Raw genomic sequence first — 24,559 nt, forward strand, 5'->3', positions numbered from 1 at the left:
AGAAAAATTAATAAATAAAAGCACAATAAATAAGTATAATATAATACAAAGTAAATATCATAAGATAATGATAATAAAACAACTATACGTGTTTCATAACCAAATTTTCAAATAGAAAAAATATTTAAATTGATTAAAACTATCGAAAATCAATTCTACTCAAAAATATAGCTAAAGTTCAGGTCAAAATACAATAATAATAATAAAAGAATGTATATATCAACCAACAATAAATAACAAATGAATGTATATAAAATATTTATTATATTAAGATAGAAAAATATTATTAAAAATATCAAATATATATTCTTTTAATAGATTTAAGTTAAATAAGTATTATAAATATAAATTTAATACTTATTCTAAAAATAATAATAATGTGGACCAGGATATAATTGATTGTACATGTAGAGATAAGACTAAATGTAAATTTAATAATAAATGCAATTTGAAGGATGTCGTGTATAAATGCATAGTGACTTTAATGGATGGGAATAAACATAATGGTTATAATTTAAATAAGGCTTATATAGGATCAACTTCTAATAAAATTAAATTACAAGTGGTTCAACATATGCACTCATTTAAGAATAGAAATTTGATTAATTCTACTGGCCTTAGTAAATATATTTGGGAACTTAAATCTAAAAATATTAACTACATTTTAAAATGGGAGAGTTTGTAAGGCGAAATCCTATCGTATAGGTAATAATTTTTGTAATTTATGTAATAATGAATTTAAGGAGATATTATTTCATAATTATAATACTTTAATTAATTCTTTTGATGAATGAAAAATAAAATGTAGACATAAATTACTTTATTTATATAATAATTTTAGCTAATTGTGCTTTTTATATATATATATATATATTTGTGTGTGTGTGAGTGTTTAAGTATGTGTATGTGTGTATATATATATATATATATATATATATATATATATATATATATATATATATATATATATATATATGAGTGTGTGTGTATATGTATGTTTATATATATACATATATACATATATGTATATATATGTGTGTATGTATTTATATATATATGTATGTATATATTATATGTATATATATATGTGTGTGTGTGTGTGTGTGTGTGTGTACGTATATGTGTATATATATCTGTGTGTGTGTGTGAATGTGTGTTTGTTTATACCATTCCTTCTTTACTAAATGTAGTAGTTATAATTTATATTTATTAATTGTGTATTTATTGGTACGTTAATATTTTAGTGAGTTTAAGGATTTAATATTATAATGACACTACGATTTTTATAAGATTAATAATATAAATATTTTAATTAATTAACTTAATAGTATTTTAGCTTATTTCATATATATTATTTAAGTTATGTTTCTTAGTCTTATTATTTAGAATTTAGAATTACTTAGAATTTAACGTTCATTAAAATGTTTATAATATACCTAATTGTTTTATTACGATGTAAGTTATATAAAGTTTTAATCCTTCATTCATGATTTTATAAATAATTCTTTCATTCACATTTTATATCTCTTTATTCTATTCTTTTTCTTAATGTAATATCTTCACGCGACCTCTTTCTAATAAACGCTTTAGTTCTGAGTTTAATGTCTAAATTTTAGTTTAAACTGCAGCATCGAAGCGATAAGTATCAGTTTACTTTATATCATTGTTTGAAAAAAATATGTATTTTTATATTAATTCAATTGTTTTTTAATGATAATTTTAGTCGATACCTTTTTTGACACTAAATTAATAGTAGTAAGTTTATCATCTTAGCCTAAACCAAGACTTCGATTAGATTAGGGTTGAATTTTTTCCATTAATACTGTTTAATACTTGATTTTTTTTTTTATGGGATAAATAAGTAGTCTTTTTATTTAATTTCTCTGATTATACAATATAGTTAATTGTTTTATTATGATTTAAGTTATATAAAGTTTAATCTTTCATTCATAATAAAATTTTCATTCATGTTTTTATATCTATTTATTCTATTCTTTTTCTTTACGCAATATTTTCATGAGACTTCTTTCTAATAAACGTTTTAGTGTTACTTCTATCTTTATTATTTTACCCTAAAACTTTGTTTAAATTGTATTTTAAACGAAAGATTTGTTAAAAATAGTTTTTGCTTGTAATATTCCTGTTAGTTTATATTATAATAAACGTAAAGTTAATTATGGAATGTTTATAATTTTGATATTTTTAATAATATTTTTCTATCTTAATATAATAAGTATTTTATATACATTCAAACCCGAGATTGAAGCAGTTCGAAGAAGATCTATGGACAATCATGAAGAATGTTAAGCTTCACCGATCACCATTAAGGAATAGTCATCTAAGATACCTCCACAACATTACTGAAGAAATTAATAGCATTGATGGTATAATAGTTCAGTCTGACAAAACAAGAAACCTGTACAAACTATCTAAGGAATACTACCTGGAATTACTTAAAAAAGAAATAGAAAAGAATTATCAGATTATCAGTAAAGCGGTACTTAGGAAAGCCAACCTGGAAGCCAAACAAATTATGGATAAATATAACTTACAAAAGAGGACCGAACCTTTGGACCCCAAGCAACCCCATTTTATTTTAAAGGATCACAAGAACTTTTGGAGTATCCCAAAATTACGTCTTATCTGCCCATCTAAATCGGACATAGGTGTACTTAGCAAAAACATACTAGACAAATATATACCTACTTTAGTGAAAAAATTAAAACTTAGTTTATGGTCCAATTCATCCCAGGTAGTAGATTGGTTTAGTAACATTAATGATAAGTATAACACTAAATTTATCCAGTTAGATATCTCCAACTTCTATTCTTCAATTAACCCCATTATACTTAATAAGGCACTCTGGTTTGCTAATAATAAGGCAGGTCTTTCTAGAGAAGAGATTGATGTTTTAGCAGCTAGGAAATCTATAATTAAATTTAACAATAAACTCTGGACACACAAGGATACTCCCGATGGTTTTGACGTGCCTATGGGAAGTTCCAACTCAGTACAGATAGCTGACTTAGTCTGCACATATATTCTCTATGAGATGGCAGACTAATTCCCAACCATTAGGGGAGGTCTATACCGAGATGATTGTTTACTCTATCTCCAAAATGCCACAAACCAACAACTACAAAAAGTTAAGAATAGATTAGTCAGATTTTTCCGGAGAATGGGTTTGGCATCATTTTTGAGGATGAAGTCTCCATAGCCAATTTCCTTGATTTTTACTCCTGACTTACACACCAATACTTACTTCCCTTACCATAAACCCTCCACTAATCTTAAGTACATTAGCCAGTTTAGCAATCATCCTAGAACGGTAACCAGAAATTTAGTTAGGAACATATCACTTAGATTGTCAAATTTATCTGCAAATATAAATATTTTCAACAAAGAGGCTGACTTTTATAACTCTGCCTTACTAAAAGCAGGATATAAAGAAAAGGTCAGATACATTAATTCTATTAACTATTTTTCTACCTATGAAGATAAAGACATTATAACTGGTGGTAACGATAAATACAATGATTGTTCTCATTCTAACCTTGTTAACAATAATATACAGACAAACGCTTTTTTACATAATAGGGAGGTAACCGTTACTTGAGACCCATTTTTAATAATAATGGTAAATTGAAGTGTTTTTTAGAAATAATAACACCCACACAAAACCTGGATCTGATAAAAATATCTAGTTTATTATTCCATTTGGAAAACAGATTAAATCCAATCTAGCTTTGCAGTTCTGAAATGCTGTTAATAAGAATTTTCCAAGAAATTCTCGCTATTTTCCAGTCGTAAACACACACAAGGTTAGATTAGGATTTTCAAACACAAAAAATATCTCACAAATAATATCTACACATAATATGAGACTATTAAATTCGTATCCAGGTACTGATAGCAATAACATTAATTTCGATAATACAAACCATCACCATTATAACAATAACAATACAGATAATAACCTAAATAACAATAATTATAATAAGAAAAATAATAATTACTACAACAACATTATTATTTCGGAAGTTAATAACAACAGAATTAGTTTTTTAAGTGAAAATGCAAAATCCAAGAACACTGTATATCAATGTAAAGTCACCACCTGTACCGATGTATTTTTTTTACATAGGTTGCTCCTCATCGAAGATATATAGAATAATTTCAAACCATTACTCTACATTTAGGGATAGAAATAAACGCAACAGCACAGGACTTAGTAAGTTAATTTGGGAACTTAAGGATAACAATAAGCAATTTAATTTAGACTGCTTAATTCTCTCTACATCAATACGAAACGATAAAGGTAAGGAATTTTACCCGTTATGTAATATGGAACCGTTCTTCATTTTGAACTCAGAATGTAAAGTACCAAACAAATGCTGTATGGCATTTTATCATTGTTAAGGCAGAGAACTGGCAAAATCATAAGCACGCCAGGTAAAATTCTTAGTAACATTTATTATTATTATTATTATTATTATTAAGGCAGTGATCTGGCAGCATCATTAGCACATCAGTAAAATGCCATACAGCATTTGTTTGGTACTTTACATTCTGAGTTCAAATGCTGCCAAGGTCAACTTTGGTTTCCCCCACCCATCAGAGCCATAAAATAAAGTACTAGAGTCAAAAGAATCAACCAATTCTCACCCCCTCGAAATTGCTGGTGGTTTGCCTAAATCATAACCTTTTATTATCATTAATATTATCATTATTATTATTATTATTATCATTATTATTATTATTATTATTATTGTTATTGTTATTATTATTATTATAAAGGCGGGAAACTGGTAGAATGGTTAGCATGCTGGGTAAAGTGCTTAGCAGCATTTCATCCATCTTTACATTCTGAGTTCGAATTCTGCTGAGGTTGGTTTTGCCTTTCAGTGTTGATAAATCAAGTACCATTTGAGCAATGGAGTTGATGTAACCAACATGAGCTTGCTGGCCCTGTACCAAAAGTTTGAAACTATGATAATTATTATCATTATGGGGAGTTGGCAGAGTCACTAAAGCATTTGGAAAATGTGTTGCAATATTTGTCAATGCTCTTTATGTTCTCAGCCAATCAGATAATGCAATAGGTGGAACGTCCACTTTAGCTCTTTATAGAGGTTTAGTGGAGGAAAAGTGTGACAACATTCTTAGGGAGACCTTGGTCGTCGAAGAAGATCAGCTAACTGCTCTTTTCAGGAGAAATTTTGGGCAGGGACTGATGGAAAATTTCCAAAAATCTCTGGCCTGGCAGTGCTACCGGAGAACTTTGCCTATTCAAGATAAACTTTACAGGCATGGAAGTGCCATCAGCTGAGCATGTCCAAGATGCACGCAGGACGATGAGACAGTCCTGTACGCACTTGTCCAGTGCCCAAGCATTGCTGACTTGTGGCTTATGTTGAACACCTACTGTCACATGTGGGACAGATCCATCATGAAAATCGCCCCACTGCCTTCCTTTAACTGGGAAGGAAAGGCTGTTTTTATATGCCATGGCAAAAGAGGTTGTATGGTGGATGAGATTGAAGGGTCTGAAGACAAACACTTTTCTCTTTGGCCAATCCCTGATCAACTTCTTCAAGTTTCACTTGAAAAGGAAAATAAGGGTAGAGAGGGAAGTGTTGTCTCTCAGCCAGTTTGCTGAAAGGTAAATGAAAGTTGCGAGAATGGTATGAGTGAACGGGCTTCCTCTGAACATATACCTGTAGCTGGAAAAAAGGAAAGAAAAAAGCACCTGCCCCAAAAGTCAAGGTACCCATGGATTTTTTATGGGGTTTTTCCATGAGCAGCACTCGAACATCTCCCTATTGAGGATCACACACTGTTGATTTTTTATTTTTTAAAAATTTTATTAGTCTTGTTTACATGCAAAATCCTCATAACAACACACACTCACACATACATTCTTTGTTTTGCCCTGTGCTGCCCATAATGTTTTTCTTAATGTAAATCTTTGTGGTTAATAAAGAAATAATTATTATTATTACTATTATTATTATTTTTATTATAATCATCATTGTCATTATTATTCAAATTGTTATATAAGGCAGCAAACTGGTAAAATCATGTTCTAAGTTCAAATGCCACTGAGGTCAACTTTGCCTTTCATCCTAACTGGGCTGATGAAATAAGTACCAGTTGAGCACTGAGGTCGATGTAATTGACTAGTCCCCTCCCACAAAATTTTAAACCTTGCTCTTCATGTATGAATTTGGATAATTTGCATTATATACTGTTGTGCAAGCATACATAACTGGCTTTGTTTCTGTATCTGATTAAGCCCCTATGTATAGCTGATTGTCTGCCACTGACTATATATCTCTATGTCTATCTTCAGGTTTGACAGTTTGTCTCCATGCTTGATGGCCTGTCTTTATGTCTGTTTATTCCTGATAGACTTTCTCAAGTCTAACTGCTAGTCTATAATTATTTTGTATACTAACGAGTCTCGCTAGGTTTCTTTGATTCACTCTTTCAGTGATTCCGTTTTCGACAATCTCTTTCTCTCTCTCTCTAAATGTAAGAAACATAACCTTACCCCATCTCCGGAATCGTCGCATATAAAGCAAGTTTTGCATTCTATACATTGCCATGGAGAGTTACGTGCCTTTGTTGCAAGCTCTTCGCAATAATCCATACATGAAGGGTGAACTGAAAAGAAAATTAAGACAATGTTAATTACAGATAGGTGTCTGACCTTGAAAAACTGCATCAACTGGCATTTTACTAACGTACCTAAAAATGTTTAAAACAAAAATCAGAGTTTAAGACTTTAACTTCTGAAATGAACAAATCTAAGAGACAAGGGACATTACTCTGACTGGTTTACTATAATTTCATTATATAACAACTCTACCTCAGGTGCAATAGTTTATTTAGAAGAATGGTAACTCCAACAATCTATCAGATTGTAGGTGCACCATAAAAGATACATTGTGTACCGAACATAAGTCAACTAAACAGACTGCCTGCTATTACAAGCTGTATCCATGGAAGATTCTGAACACAACACTACAAGTGAATGAAATTATTTACCAATTCTAAGGTTGCGTTGCTGTTTACAGTGAGGAAGTAAGTATACAATAATACTGTCAAAAAGTTGCTGCTAACGGTTGTTTAGTATAACAAGCTATTTGTTACAGAGAATAGATTATTCGAAAATGTTATCTGCATGAAAAACAATAGTTAAATATGAACATATATAACAAAGGGAACATCAAAACACTAATTAAAACATAATTATGCAATGAGGGAAAATTAGACAATAATTAGTCATTGACAAACATTATCTTAATATTGAGGACGAGAGACAATTTTGGACATGTTTCCATCTTATCTACTTGCCAAGATGGTGACAGGGCCTATGTTTGTGATTTTGTAAAATTTACTTAGTAATTCTTTCATCACTACTTCAGCAGGTACAGTTAAGTAATATGCTTTGTTGAAGAGGTCAAAATAAGACTGAAGCATTCCATGTATCTTATGTATTCCAAAAATCATAAAAATATTACTATTCAATGTCTATCACTGCTTTTCTCTTGTAGCATATTCTTTAAAAAAAAAATGACATGAGAAAGTGAGTTGGTAGAGAAAAAGGACTTAAGAAAGTGAGTTGATAGAGAGAGAAGTTAAACTAATATCGGGATCTTTTCGTAAACAAATGCATATACTTTCCTTTGATAATAAATCAGTTTTCAGATGATTAGGTCATCTAACTTTTTTTAATGATTAGAAGTATCCATCAATAGAAAATATCATTTAATTCAAGAGGACATATGGAAATAAATAAACTCAACACTGCAAATCAACTACTTATCACCTTTACAGCATTACTGCTGCCAAAAGTAGCAAACCATTCTCTCTATTGTAGTATTTACAGGTAAGTGGAGAGGACTATTGAGAATAGAAGTTTCCCACTTATGAACATTTGTGGAACATTAATAATAAGAAACAAAATACTGCTAGTTTTTCAATACACCATTAATGCATCATTCCATAGCTCTGATGATATCATTAACATTTTCCATGACTTTTCATTATATCCATAATTCATTTGATATGTGTTTCTATGTACTTCAATGTATTGTTTGTCTGTTTTTGTGTTGTCCCTTCTCTATCGAGGCCTTGTGCCTAATTAAAGAAATAATGACTTTACATGGGTTGGAGGGTCTCAACACTTGTTCTTCTTCCACAGGTTCCTTTTTCTGGGATAGTTTGGCTTTTCTTTACCAAACTGTTAACCTATATATGTCTCACATGTTCATATTAATACAGTTTTCTTGCTTGTACACTGCAACAAATTCTTTTTATACTTAATTTTGCTCTCACCTTATTTGTGTTCTGTCATTCATTCAACAGTGTGTGCTCACTTTATTTCTTTCTAGCATTTGCACATCATCTGTATTCAATGCCTATGCTTCTCTACAATATCACACTTCACACACATTCATTGTAGATCCTGCCCATCACTCAGAGAGAGAATCCTTTTGTTATCAGCAGTAATAATAGTTCCTTGAACTTTTTCCAACCTATTTTTTACTCCACCTACTATGCATTTGAAATTCCTACCTCCACTACTGATTAGATAACAGAAAATGTCAACTGCTTCTAAGGAGCTTTCAGGGCATCTAAAAGAATTCCTTACAAGGTGGACCAAAAGTCATGTACAAAAGTTCAATATGCTCTGGAATTGTCAAAAATATGCCTTAATTTTTCTAAAATTGAATAAGATAAATAAAATAACAATGAATACACATGTATTTGTACATGATGAACAAAAAGAAGAAGAAGAAGAAGAAGAAGAAGAAGAGGAAGAAGAGGAAGAAGAGGAAGAAGAGGAAGAAGAAGAAGAAGATATACTCTTTGCTGTGGGTTATTTTCCTCATTAGCTTTTATTTAGAGAACCAAATGATTTCACCAACTTCCTACTCTATCACTAGACAACAAGAGAACAGCTAATGGTTTCTAGAAATAAAAACCTTATTCCCTTCAAATTACACCCTCACTGGATATTGTAGTCTTAGACTCTCCTTAAAAGATGGGAGGGTTATTAGTCAAATGCTATTGATTGCAGGTACACTCAATAAAGGTTGACCTGGGTTTAAGAAATAACAATTATCACTTTCACTAAGGATACCAAATAGTCCTGATGCTAGCTACTTTTGAATACACAGAGATTTAGTTCACATAACAAAGTCATGCTATTATTTATTTTTTAGAATTGCTCTGCTTCTCTCATAACCTTGTGGACACTTCATTCACCTTAAATGTTTATTGTAAATTTTACATTTAACAGCAAAAGATGCTCGTCTCATTGATTTCAACTTAGATATTGTTTTCATGTACCAGTGACAAATTTATGATGAGACATTTCCAACTTCTTCCTGTAGTTTACTAATCATCCTTCTCCTCTACACAAGGGAGGAAACTCAAATGGGATTGGTATCTGATAGATAGCTACACACACACACACACCTTGGATCACATCCAGAGAAGAGCCATTTGACTAAGTGAAATTCAGTCACTAATGGACATACTCTGGCCCACAGGCAAGCTGTCTCCTCTCTCTGTCTCTTCAATTGCTACTACCATGGTTTCTGTTCCTCAGATTTATGGGACACAAACAATCAACAACAGTTGTCAAGTGGTGGTGGTGGAGTCATACACAAATACACATGATGGGCTTCCACACAGTTTGTGTCTATTCAATTCCTTTATGTTTAGCCCAAGGCTAAAGAAAAAAAACACTTGCTCAAGATATCATGCGCTGGGACTTAACTCAAAATCATATGGTTGCAAAGTGAGCTTCTTAACCACACCTGGGCCTATGTTCTCATGTCTCCACTACTTGCAGTTTATCTTTCCACATCTTGTCACCTTTGGTGTGTCCTTCGTCCCACACTGACCATTATCCCCAGTACTTTCTCCTCAAAACATCTCCTCTGGAATCTTTTTGCTCATGTCTTTCCAACAGGTGTTGACCTGTACAATTTTAAATGGAACACCAATGGAATCACACCCATCAGTCATCGAGGACCTGTGAAGGTCATTGACAATGCTCCTCCCACCAGATTCAGCAAGCGAAAGAAAAAAAAAATGAGTAAATAAGTGCCAAGAATCAATATGGATGTAAAGAGAAACATAGCAAGAATGTTTTGTAATGTGGCGTTTATTATTAAAAGACTGCATATTGCCTATAGTGGGTCAAAGCACAAAATCTGGTTTGCCAATCCCTGCTTTATTCAGCCATGTTGCTGTTTAGGTCTGAATAACATATTCTAAATTTTTTTTAGTTTTCCCTTTTATTTGCTGGTGTTATTGTTGTCTAATCCATGTCAGCTCTTATTGTGCAAATCTACAAGTAAATACATTTGAACTGTGACCATTCCATCATTTTTAAAATGATAGGAGATTTGAGGGCAACTTGGCTGCTATTTTTGACAAGATGAGCAACCAAGTAGAGCTTTCTTCAATGACTCAAATATTTGCTGGAGAATAGGAACCAGACCTGGGGAAAAGTACCAAAACTTCTGAGGCTGTTATTTGTAATCGGTTAGTAACCAATCCAGGAGAAAATGTCTCATGTCTACTGAAGACTATACAATAAATGAAATGAAACAGTGACCTCACATAAAGTCTTAATGTTGAAAATAGATTTACTGTTTAAGAATTTAGAATTAATCAAAGGATTTTGGATTCATGTAGGATAATACAAGGAAGGATAGTTATCTTTAGAGATGTCTCAGAATTTTGGAGACAAATGTTGCTGTAAATACATCAAATCTATGTCAATGGAAAAAATACATTTGCAAAAATGTGATGGTGACATTTTGTTTTGAAATAGTAAAAGTTTATACAAGATGTTCCCATGTTTATATTTAATGAAAATAGGTTACAATAAAAAGTAATGTTGTTTCAGCTACTTTATGAGGTTATTTTGTGAAGATGGTGGTTAATAGATATTCTATAATAAAAAAAATTGTCAAATATACACCATTAGATTATCCACATAGGTTTGAATGAAACCATAATTCACCTGTTTTATGCCAAAACAGCCCACAAGTTTAGTGTCAGTTGAATTTGTGAACCATGTCCCCACCCCTGCCTCACACCTGTAAATGGTAGTTTTTCTAACTTTCATGAAGCTAGAAACATTTCACTAAATAGGCCGGCTACTTCATCAATTTCTCTTGATTCTAGGTTGCATAAACAGTCTGATGAATAAGTATATCACAGCCCTGATTCTCTTTCAAAACTGATATAGTAGTATGGCATATAGAAAAGGAAGAGAGATCGATATACTGGAAATAACAATTCAAAGATAGATGAGCTGACATTTGGAAAAGCATACTAATTAGTTGCCTTCAGATGGCTTTAATAGAATCCACTGTATGGTATTTGGATAAGATCCCCAATCTGGGAATAATTCAGTATGAGACGTGTACAAGTTGTGATTTCTTCTGTCAATCTCAGAATCCCTATAAAAGTTATGGGTATGGCCCTTCCTTCTGAACACCGTAGAAAATGAAGACAAAAATGTTTGTTCATCTGATATCACAAAACTACAAGAGTCAATGCACCTAATTAACATTTTGCAGTCACACACACACACACACACACAGCAATAAAATTTTGTGATGAAGACTACATTTAAAAAGGTACACCAATTCACTGAATAAAAACATTCTATGGGAACCTATTTTGATCACAAAAATCCTGAAGGTATTTTAAAGATATAGTTTTGAGGTAAAAACAGTTACAATGTTTGAATGTATAAGCTAATGGTCCATTGTCTGAAGAATCATAACTGAAACATGTTCATTCACTGATGCTGTGCAAAGACTGAATTTCTTTTGTCTACTTAATGTAACTATTGAAAACAGAAATAAAAGGAGTAAAAAAGGGCAATAGGAATTGAGAAAAGAAAGAGAAAGGGTAAAAAAACACAAAGATAGAGATAGAGGAGAGATTAAAAGGGAAAGGAAAAGGGAAGAAATAATTTGGTACTATACTTCTAATCTTACTGATTGTTTGGTAGTTTCTAGATTTATTTGGTTAAATGGATTACCAAAGAAAACAAAATAAAAATAAATCAGATAATTCTATCATAATCTCATAACTCAAAGCTATTCTGCAAATCTACAACTCACATTGTACACATATGATTGAATAACAAGCTCTATCACACATAGACACAATCAGCAAAGTTTGTTTCTTATATAACAATAACTGATGGAATGTTCTATTCTGTAGAGCATGCAAACTTGTTTAATTTATGAATCTCTTGCAGATTGTATTAACACAATTCAAACATAGCTTATGGTTAAAAAGTTCACTTCCTAACCACATAGTTATGAGTTCAATTCCAAAGCACAATATTTTGGGCAAAGTTTAGGCTGAGCAAAGTTTTGTGAATGGATTTGAAAGAAGGAAACTAAAAGAAGGCAAACGTGTATGTATATATACTTATCTATATATCAAACTGAGAATATGAGTTTGTTTGTCTGTATGCATACATCACTAAAACCCGAGAACTACCCAACTGATTTCATGCAAATTCTAAACATGCTCTATTTAGGGCTCCCTCAGTGTCATTAGACAAAAAAGTTTTCAACTTCTTGCCTAATGCAAGCCTGGAACAATCTCATGTCTCTTACACTATTTCAGTATTTTGTGTCAAAAGTGAAAAAATAAAATTTCTCTTGTAATGTGAGATAATACTTTCAGTTTTAATAATTTCATTAATAATACTTTCACCATGTATATATATATATATATACATAGTGAAATTATTAATATTGAAATTATTATCTCACTTACATATATACATGCATATATATATGTGTATCTATATATATGCATAGATATACGTTTATATACATCTGCACATATGTGTGTATATATATATATATATATATATATATATATATATATATATATATGTATATCTACACACACATATACAAAATAATATTGTTATGGAGGCAACACAGGCAAAGTCTAAAAGAATATAATTGAAATATGCATCCAAAACTTATATAAATACATATATTCTCTATAAAATAGACATAAAATTCCAAAATACACAAATATATATAAATAGACAACATGCATGCAGTGAATAAAACACGGTTGAATTTCAATAAAAACAACTGAATTTAAGAAAATATCATTTGTAATTACGTTTAAAATCGTATATTGTATTATAAAATAAAAAATTTAACTTGAAAGGATTAAGCATTAAAGACATATTAAAACCAACAAAAGAAAAACTATAAACATCACAGATGTGATGTTTATATTTCTTTTGTTGGTTTTAATGTCTTTAATACTTAATCCTATAGAGAATATATGTATTTATTTAAGTTTTGGATGCGCATTTCAATTATGTTCTTTTAGACTTTGTCTGTGTTGCCTCCATAGTAATATTATTTTGAATATAGCTCACAACAAGCACTACATTTTCCTTCTGTATAAATGTGAGTTATTGTTAATAACAAGCTCTAATTAAACTATATATTTTATATATACATATATACATATATATATACATGTATACATATATATATATATATATATATATATATATATATATATATACATATATATGAAGATATATATACATATATATACATACATATATACATGCATATAAATATATATATAGATATACCTATATACATATATATGAAGATATATATACATATATATACATACATATATACATGCATATAAATATATATATAGATATACCTATATACATATATATGTATATACATACATATAAAGATATACATATATATATATATATACATATGTATATGAGGATTTATTTTTCATAATGAGATAAAAAAACCAAGGCTCTAAGCATTATAGAACATTTATAAATAGGTCTTACAGCTGTTTCCAGGATATTTATTATATCCCTTCATTGGAGACGGTGTGAGAGGATGGTTATCACTCATAACCTACATACATATGTATATACTTACATATATATATTCTTTTTTTTTTTATTCTTTTACTTATTTCAGTCATTTGACTGTGGCTATGCTGGAGCACCGCCTTTTAGCTGAGCAAATCAACCCTAGGACTTATTCTTTGTAAGCCTAGTACTTATTCTATCGGTCTTTTTGCTGAACTGCTAACATGGAAAAATAATACTTTCTAATTTTGGCACAAGGCCAGCAATTGATAAAAGAAGTCCTTGGCTGATACTTATTTTATCAACCCCAAAAGGATGAAAGGCAAAGTTGACTTTAATGGGATTTGAACTCATAATGAATTGGAAGAAATGATGCTAAATATTTTTTTTCCAACACACTAATAATTCTGCCAGTTCAATGAAACTAAGAACCTGATTTCTTGTATAATCTTACATAAGTGGTATTAAGGATTTTGTTAGCAAAACCAAGGGTAAGAAATTAACAAAACTGTGGTTGGATCTAGCCAGTTTGAAATGGATAAATAACTATCTATTCTATGTAGAAGCACAATAAATTTGCCTGACTGTTTTGCAGTCAGGTATTTCCATCAATGAGTTTTCAGGGGATGGGGAAATCAGAGGTGTGAGGTTTATTCCATTCCTCAAGTACATCATAAGAATATGTGGAATAACTACAAGTAGGAATCAAACCCAAGTTACAGACTAGGTTCATTGAATTTTGTCATTTACACTAATCAAGCTCACAACAGTAAAATTGGTTTCAAATTTCTGCACAAGACCAGCAATTTCAGGGAAGGGTTTAAGTCCATTACATCAATCCTGGTGCTCAACTGATACTTATTTTATTGACCCTGAAAAGAAGAGAGGCAAAGGCAACCTCAATGAAATTTGAACTCAACGTAAAGATGGACAAAATATCACTTAGCATTTTGCTCAGTGTACTTATGATTCTATCAGCTCACTGCCTTGCTCACAACAGTAGTATCGATTTCAAATTTTGACACAAGGCCAGCAATTATGGGGAAGGAGATAAGTCAATTAGATCAACCCCAGTGTTCAACTGGTACTTATTCTATTGACTCCAAAAAGATGAAAAGCAAAGTCAACCTCAGTGGAATTTGAACTCAGAACATAAAAATGAACAAAATGTCACTAAGCATTTTGCCTGACATGCTAACAATTCTGCCGGCTAGATATCTAGCTCACAACAATAATATTAACATAAAATGTCACAAACCTGTGGTATTGCAATCTTTGCAAACAAGTAATTCTTCTGGCTGTCCATGTTTGTTCCTATCAGCTGTAAGTAAGCAGGAAACACACTTTTCCTGATCAAATTTCAAAATGTCTTCACTTTCGAATTCAGGGCCATGAGTTTTACGAATTCTCTGAAATTTATAAACATTAGAATTAAGAGATGTCTCCAATTATTAAAAAAATAAATACAAAATGTTATTTGCTAACCATAACAAATTATCAACAATGGCTCTAATACATTCAACAGCAATTACATAGTTTCTAATACACACACAAATGAAACATTTCCTTTAAATACTTTAACTCTTTAGCATTTAAACCGGCCATATCTGGCACAAATAATCTCCCTGCTTTAAGTTCAAACCAGCCAGATCTGGCCCCTCACACCTACTCTGCAATGTCATTCTCAAAATACCTGCTACATCATCAAATTCTTGAAGCTACAAGATAATTCATGATTAATTCAAAACAATGTGAATAAATAAGCATTACATTTAACAGAATAATCTGAATGCTAAAGGGTCAAACAGACAAAATAGCCATACAAAAGTTTCTTATAAAGCTATATCTGAAATCTCCAGTGACATCATTGCTGCTGGCACAACCAAAAGAGAAATACAGCTGGAAAATATCAAAGTTTTTGTGATTTCGAGTCAACAACTGGTTAAATAAAATATCATAAAAGTTATGTGTTTCACAATCAGAAATAGGTTGCAGGCTCAATGTCTAACTTTTATTTTCTTACTGGATGAATTGCTACTTAGTAAACAGTTTTGAATTTTACAAAACAATTTATGCTTTTACAGTAATTAACTTGTAGTTAATTACTGTAAAAGCATAAATTGTAATTAATTACAACTAAATAGACTTCTGTCACTTGTACAAAAAGAAGTAAATGATCTTACTCAAGGTGATGAGCTTAAACAAGTGTAAACATGTGAAAGGAACAATATTCTTACTCAGTAATTATCTCAGAGTAACAATAATGGAGTGGAATAAATGGTAGTGTACCAGATTAAATGCCTTATAGCACTCAATTTCACTTCACTATATTTTAAGTTTGACTTAATCCATATCTTGGTTCAACATGACCAGCTGGCTGGCCCTCAAGTGACTTTTGTTGAATTCACTCTGTTGCAAACATGCAAACCAAGTCTTCAACTGAGGATAGTTTTCTCCTTTCCTGCTACCAATCTCAGAGGCCTAGCAAAGGGTACTTTTCATCTTCTTCAAACTAAGCTGTTGATTAAAAAGAAAAGACTATATCTTTCATTGACTTTATTATTTTGTGGAAATTATGATTCTATCAAGAATTACAGTGCAGGTCTAAATGATCTGAATTTAATTTCTTTCCTCATATTTAGAGTTTAAGTCTTACCAAGTTGAATTTTATTTTAAACATAATAAAATAAATTACTGTAATAAATATAGACAAAATTGAAACTAGTGGAAGGAAAAACATAATACTTTTGTGGCACAGTACATACTGCTGAATGCAAAACTTAAATCCTTCCAGGGTGGCTAAGACAACTATAAAGTTTAGTTCTGGCATAACAGTTTTAAGCAGATATGAAATTAGTCTGCCACTTGATAGGAAATCAGGTTCATGTTGGTAAAATTCCAAATCAATATAATCAATATGATGAGAATTATTTTTATCAAAAGCTGCACCTAACTTCATCACAACCTTTCACAAAGTTCACTATGTTGTCTTATGTTACCAGTTGAGAAAAGTTAGCATGATCAACAACTTAGACACTTGGCTCTGTAACTTCTGTAAAAACTGAAGTTAAATAGTGGCAACAAATTTTATCCTATCTAAAACATTCATATTAATAAAATGAGAGCTACAGAGCCCCATTATTGCATTTAGACAAATATGTACAAGGTAAATTATTTATCACAGGTAACATCACATAATATAATAAAAAAACAGCAACACATTATCCAGTCATCAAACTAATCAATATAATAGACCATACCAGACTAACTCCAAAATAACCAGATTGCTTCATAAATATAGCATATCTAAAAATTTGCATTACACATTCAATGTCCAACACTTATAACAAGAAATTTATATGTTTTGTATACTCTGTTACACATTTATTGCAGTTTTTGGTGATAACGGTTGACAAATAGTGTGAGGGTTACAAGTTTCTGGACATGTTGTATTTGTATATATGTGGCAATTATACAATTTTGGAGTTTGTTTGGTGTGGTCTGTTGTAATTATGTTGTATACAATAGTTGGATAATGCATTGCAGATAGGGATTCTCTCCCAGAATCCCTGACAAAATCAGCTAAAAGTGCAAATGGGAATTCTTGGCAATTTAAAAATTAATTATAACCCTTTTGTTACCAAACCTCTGTTGAAATACACTGGCTTTATTTCCATTAATTTTGAAAATAATGAGGAGTTTATTAATGAGGAATTTATTAAAACATCTTTATCATTATTAAGCTGATGATTAGAGCATAACTTAGCATGAAATTTTGATGAGAGATTCTCATTTAGAGCTTTTCAAAGAGAGTTTGCATCATAGAACCCGGGGGTAGTTCCAAGCAGGTTGGCACCAACAGGGTTAAAGAACTTAGATGGACTAACAAGTGGTCTATTATGACATTTAAAAATCACCCACAAAGACAAGTTTCTCAGAAACTTATACCAAGCAAATCTCTGTGGTTAGAAGTTTGCTTCCTAACCACATGATTTCAGGTTCAATCCTACTGTGTGGCACTTTAGGCAAGTGTCTTCAACTATAGCTTTGGCTCAACCAAAGCCTTGTGAGTGGATTTGGTAGACGGAAACTGAAAGAAGCCTGTCTTGTGTGTGTGTGCATGCATGCGCGCATGTGCATTTGTGTGCATGCATGCATGTGTCTGAGGATGTTCCTTACCACTGCTTGACAACTGGTGTTGTGTTTATCTCCTTATAACTTAGCAGTTCAGCAAAAGAGACTGATAAAATAAGTACCAGGCTTTAAAAAAAAAACAAAGAAAAGAAAGGTACTAGGGTTGATTTGTTTAACTAAAAATTCTTCACGGTTGTGCCCCAGCATGGCCACAGTCTAATGACTGAAACATGTAAAAGATAAAAGACAACCCAAATGATGAAGCTCCTTGAAAAAGAATCAACAAATAGAAATTAGCCTTCATTATGCAAAAAACAGACTGAATAATATCCAAATTAATTGTTATTGAGGAATTTTCCATGGAAATCATTGGAAATCACGTATAGCATTATTTTATTCTTTTCTGAAATTGTCAACATGATAACTCGTGACTTATTAATTAAACATTTTATAAGTGGGACATTTCATTAAGAATTATTACAGTCTGGTGGAAATTCACGGAATATGCATTTTTTCTTCTTTTCTTTCTTCATAGAATATGAGTAAATTAGGAATGAAGAGCATGGGGAAGAAGTATTTAGTGTTTACATACAGAATAATTGTCTCCAGGAAATTGTACCTGATGAAAATGTCTTATAATAGTCAATTATTTTAGCTTTAGCTATAAACAACTTCACAAGCCATTTTCTAATGTATTCTTTAAGGTGTAAACATTTGTTTGAAACTGTTATATCTTAGTTGTAATCCTTTGTAAGTGTACCAGAACAGATATATATTTATATATATTTATATATATATGAAAACATACATTCATATATGTATGTACAGTCATATATAACACGTTTGTGTATGCTGGGTTGTGGGAAAGTCTTTTGATGAGAAAATAGTCTTAGAATGAAATTCTCCAGATAAATATGTGAAAACACATTAAGCTGAGAATAACATCATTGGATTGTAGGACTCAAGTATTTCATCAACTACAAATACCAAATCAACCTTTCAAAAACCCATAAGAACGATTGTTCTTACATATAAGAACTCCAAATCATGCATTTGCTGACATGCATAAAGTTTGACCAAACTGGAATTAATAACTAACAGTCATATGAAGTAGCATTGAATAAAATATACATGTGTACAATCATATTTAACACATTTATGTACATTCAGACATAGGAAGACCTTTCGCAGAAGAAACAGTCTCAGGAAAAAAAAAATCTCCTCCTAGAGAATATGAACAACAAGTAATATATTTGCTGTTGTACATAAAGCTTGGTCAAGCTGGAATTAATCCTAGCTTGACATTCTGAAATCAGCAGCTTTAAGGACAAAATTATGTAGACTCATAGTACAGAACCACATAAAGGAAGAAATAGGTGCCAGAGCATCATCTGCTTCACCCACATCTCTCCTGTTCAACATACATTGCTACTAACATGTGTAAAAAAACTTAACATTAATAAACACTTCCCAGATAATCATAGCTATAAAAAATAGACACAATTTGAAGATTAGTTTTAGTTACACACCCAATTTCAAATATTGGCTTCACACAAATAGACTGAGAAACCAGCCATTCTTGTTGAGATATATAGAACTGTGCCCACTGGATGGCACTTGTAAAACCAAGATTAAAATACATGAAGTATTATTTAAAACAACAAATACAGAAAACACCACCTGCATTAAGAGGTATGTAAGGATTACACAAAGCAACTTAAAGCAAGATATAACAATTATACCTCCCGCTTCAGAAACTAATATAAACACAACCTCACAAAGTTCTACAGTTACATCTGGGATTTAAAAGAGAGGTCTGTCAACCATTCCATCAAGCGAAAATATGCAAACATCACACCAACAATAGCAGAAGGTGCTGTTCTCTGTAATGCAGAAAAGTAGCTTATTCTGAAGAGCTCACTGAAGCCTAGCACCTAGCAAAACTTTTGGAACTGCCTGCATACCAGCAAGTACATCCTCAGATTTTGGTCACAGACTATACAAAATGAGCAAGAGACTCTACAAACTATTATACCCAAATTCAAGTCATAAGAAATAATGGATTTCTTCAATACACCCACCTCCTCCAAACATAACACAACAGTTAAGTCATATTTTTTCTGGCCTCATTTTAAAATGAAAGATTATGCATATTATATCTATTCATGAATTTACTTGTTATTTATCCTATATAGACTTTGGAGACTTAAGGGTTTTAGCTGAAGACTTATACCTGAGCTCCATAATCTGTCAATTATTGTTCATTGAGTAAATGTTCGGAAAAAAAATCAACAACTTGCACAGTAGCACTGTTAAGGAAAGTCCTGCTCTTTTAAACAGAACCATAAGCCCTTTTCTTATTCTGTTTTATTGTTTATGCATTGCATTCAGTTAATGCTAAGTCAAATGTAATCCAACCAGAAAGTTAGAAAACTGATCCACAATTTTGAAAAAAGACAGCTTGAATTATCTCAATGCAGATATAATGATATCTGCCCTGAGATAATTCAATTTGTTTTGTGGAGTACTGTTAAACCATATATGGTGCTCATAAAAGCTTATATCTTCTGTGTACTTTCATGATATGTTTTGGTAATCAAACAGTTGTGCCAATGCTTTTTCAATAATACATATGAAATATAATTGAGAAAGGTTGTATGGGAAATACTCAAGTCTTCTCATGAGTATTGCAGCAATTGCCAATCATTGCCTACTAACTAGTAAGATACCTCTGTAGTGATGGTATATTTGTGTTAGTGTTCTGGGTATAACTTAAAACTGTATCAGACCCTGGTTCAGAAGTTCCAAGTTTTGAGGAGTGTGGAAACTCAACTTAGCCACTATTATTCTCAGGTCACAGAGTAGTAGGTAAGTTACCGTCTCAAGTCATACCAATTCATAAGGGCCATTTTCCCAGTTTCATGGTATATATATTCCTCACCTAGACTGGAGCAATGTTAAATGAAGTGTTTTGCTCAAAAACACAATGTGTCTCCCGGTCTAGGAATCAAAACCACAATTGTACAATCATGAGTCCAACACCCTAACCACTAAGCCATGCACCCCCACAGCTCAGAGTAGTAGCACCTGTCAGGGTCCCAAGTATGGACTAATTAGCATATCAGGGCTTGCCAGCCTATGCATGTGAAGATTGGATTCAGTAGACTCTGAAGAAGAAGTATTTACAGTTCAACATTGGGGATGGCAGCTGCAACAACACATTGTAGAGTGTAGAGAGCAAGATAAGGAAAAAGTAAGAGATCTTGGGCCATCCATTGCCATCTTGAACTGGTCTTACCACTGGATTGAAATGGTCATACAAAAGAGAAGGAGATTGACAGCATGCAACTCTTCTTCATTTTAAAGGAAGTCACAGTGCAAGTCATTAGTCATCTCAATGAAAACTAGATGGCCCTCATTGCTCTAACGGACAAAAATACATATCTATCTTTTACTTTTTACTTGCTTCAGTCATTTGACTATGGTCATGCTGGGGCAACACCTCAAAGAGTTTTAGTGAAAGAAACTGGCCCCAGGATTTTTTTTTTTAAAGCCTGGTACTTATGCTACCAAACAATTTTACTGAACTGCTAAGTTACAGCGACACAAATACACTAATACAGTAGTCAAGCAGTGGTGGGTGACAAACACAGACACAAAGACACACACACACACATATATATATATATATATATATATATATATATATATATATATTCAAAACAGACTTTTTTCAGTTTCTGTCTACCAAATCCACTCACAAGGCTTTATTCAGCCCAAGGCTATAGAAGACGTTTGTCCAACGTGTCATACAGTGGGACTGGACCTAAAACCATGTGATTGGAAAGCAAGCTTCTTACCACACAGCCATGCCTGCACCCGTGTGAAGATTTTATATATATATATATATATATATATATATATATATACATATATATATATACACAAATAGTGCTTTTTAGTATAACCACTCATCTGAGACTTCTCTAGTCATGAATCTGTAGAGTCAGTCTCTAACAATATTTAAAGATGGTATCCTTATTCAACTTTTTCAGTAAATCATGCTTGGGTCAAAAGCACCTACTTTACTTGAAGTCACACTGTCCGTTACATATAATGATATTTTAGTTAATGTCAAATAGGGTGCTTTTAAATAGTATACATGAATGTGTATAAGTGTGTGTACTTTTGCTGATCAGTTTATTATGAGTAGTTAACAGTTTGTGGATTTGTCTTACTCGCCATTAGTCTTTTTTTCCTTTCTTTTCTAAGGTTGGTTACTATTATTTGACAATCTAAACATGTTCTATCAATCCATACACTTACTAGGTCGAACATACACACATCCAAACACATACACACATTTCCCATTGTTTTTTTAAGGAATAATATTTTCATTGAAATGGAATGACATATATATATATATATATAAGTTCAAAAAACAATAACAAAAAAACAACAAAGTGAGGACGTGATACGGATAGTGTTATTGGACGCTCAGCAAAGGAAAGAGAGAGTGTATATATATCTATATATATAAAAATGAGAATGTGTGTCTGTCTGTCTGTGTGAATCCCTAAAACTCGAGAACTACGCAACCAATTTCATTCAAATTTTACAGATGCCTTACTTAGGGTTCCAGTTGTGTTTTAGTCAAAAAAATTTTAACTTCTTGCAGAGTTCGAGCCCACGGCAACATTATATCGCCTCCACTATTTAAGTATTACGTGTCAAAAGTGAAACAAAAACACTCATGTCAAATACTTTCACTTTAAAAATGAAACTATTCTAATAACTGAAACAATCACATTTTGATACTGTAATGACAGATACTTTCAGAGAGAGAGAGAAAGAGAGAGAGAGAAAGAAAGAGAGAGAGAGAGAGAGAGATGTAGATGTATACATATAGATGTATATGTACACGTTATTCCACAAACTGAAACAATCACATTTCGATACTGTAATTACAGATACTTTCAGAGAGAGAGAAAGAGAGAAAGAGAGAGAAAGAGATGTATATGTATACATATACATGTATATGTACACGTATATGCATAGATATATAGAGATATAGATCTATATGCATACATGTATATGTATACATATGTGTAGATGTATATATATATAGATGTACATGTAATATGTACACATATATACATATATATACATGTATACAGATATCTATACATATATACACCCATCACACACAAACACACACATTAGTCATTTGTTTTCTTATCCAAAACTATGTCAAAAGTACTGAACGGGTCTTTATGAAATTTGGAAATTATATTCTATGTATAACGGCCATAACTCCCATGAAAATTCATATATTTTTGATGTTGATGAAATTTTAACCCGAACATTACAGATGAGCATTATTTGTAATTCAACGGTACAACGGTGTAAGACTACCCTTTCAGATATACTTACATTGGGATTTCTGCAATGTGGTGCATAAATTGTCAAGTAAATGAGACGCATCTTTGCCTCCACTGATTCACTTGCAAAGTGTTGAGTAAAATTATTTCGTTGCAGACCTCCTTTGGGTCTTTTTATTATCACTGCGACACGCATATTCCCCAGTTGGTAACATTGATTTCAAGGCCCTCCTAGATGAGAGACTGGCATTCCACTTAATGTCTATGTTCCATGCTGGCATGGATTGGAGAGTTATTAATGTAGAAATATGGTATCGTAGCTACTAACAGTTGAGGGTTGCGTAGTCTAGACGGCGTTTTTAGATTTCATTATTCTCTTTAACCCGGGCAAAGCCGGGTATTTCTGCTAGTATATATATATAAAGGGAAACAGAAGTAAAGTTACACAAAGTAGAATTAAAATTTATATTACTTATTGCATTTGCATATAGCAATATACATTATATGCATGCTCCTGTGCTCAGATGTAGTACCAAGGATGTGAGGTGTCATCCCCACCAATATATAATTGAATTAATTTAATGGGCTCATGCTGCAGAACTCATTAGATACTATTTACCTTAAAATAGCACTAAGTATCTAAGTCTAGCAAAGTCTCATCACCAGGACTAACAACAGCTGATTTCTTTGAGAGAGAGAGAGAGAGAGAGAGAGAGAGAGAGAGAGAGAGAGAGAGAGAGAAACATGAAGTGAGAAAGTAGGAGAAACATCAACTGATATGTTATTTATTGGCTCCAAAGAGAGGAAGAATAAAAGTGAACTCAGCATGACTTGAACTCAGAGTGCAGAGAAGAGATAAATTATTTTATCCATAGTCTCAATAATTCTGCCAATACTAGTGTGTGTGTATGTATGTTGCTTCCTTGGAGGACTGTGGTGAAGGAAGGAACTGCTTCGCTTCTCAACTTGTTTGTTTAGAGCGCTGAGCCACCCTCTTGGTATGCAAGTACTGTGACAGAAGCTGCGCTTCAATCATAGGAAGAATCAGCCATGAAAGAAACTGCAAGAAAAGGAGCCCCTGATATGTTCAATTAAGTGGCCTCTA

At 31.9% G+C, this 24,559-nt stretch overlaps 1 protein-coding gene across 1 annotated transcript in view; it reads right to left on the minus strand.

Annotated features, from left to right (window-relative positions):
• Positions 1-24,559, minus strand: part of LOC106877354 (uncharacterized) — a 62,914-nt gene that overhangs the window by 28,885 nt on the left and 9,470 nt on the right. Inside the window, exons 2-3 of the mRNA XM_014926240.3 lie at positions 15,198-15,348; positions 6,554-6,666 (exon numbers count right to left, since the gene is read on the minus strand). Of these exons, the coding sequence (XP_014781726.1) occupies positions 6,554-6,666; positions 15,198-15,348 (264 nt within the window). The remainder of the gene's footprint in view (positions 1-6,553; positions 6,667-15,197; positions 15,349-24,559) is intronic.

This window comes from Octopus bimaculoides, chromosome 4, assembly GCF_046866305.1.
Source record: "Octopus bimaculoides isolate indiv1 chromosome 4, ASM4686630v1, whole genome shotgun sequence".
Taxonomy (NCBI): domain Eukaryota; kingdom Metazoa; phylum Mollusca; class Cephalopoda; order Octopoda; family Octopodidae; genus Octopus; species Octopus bimaculoides.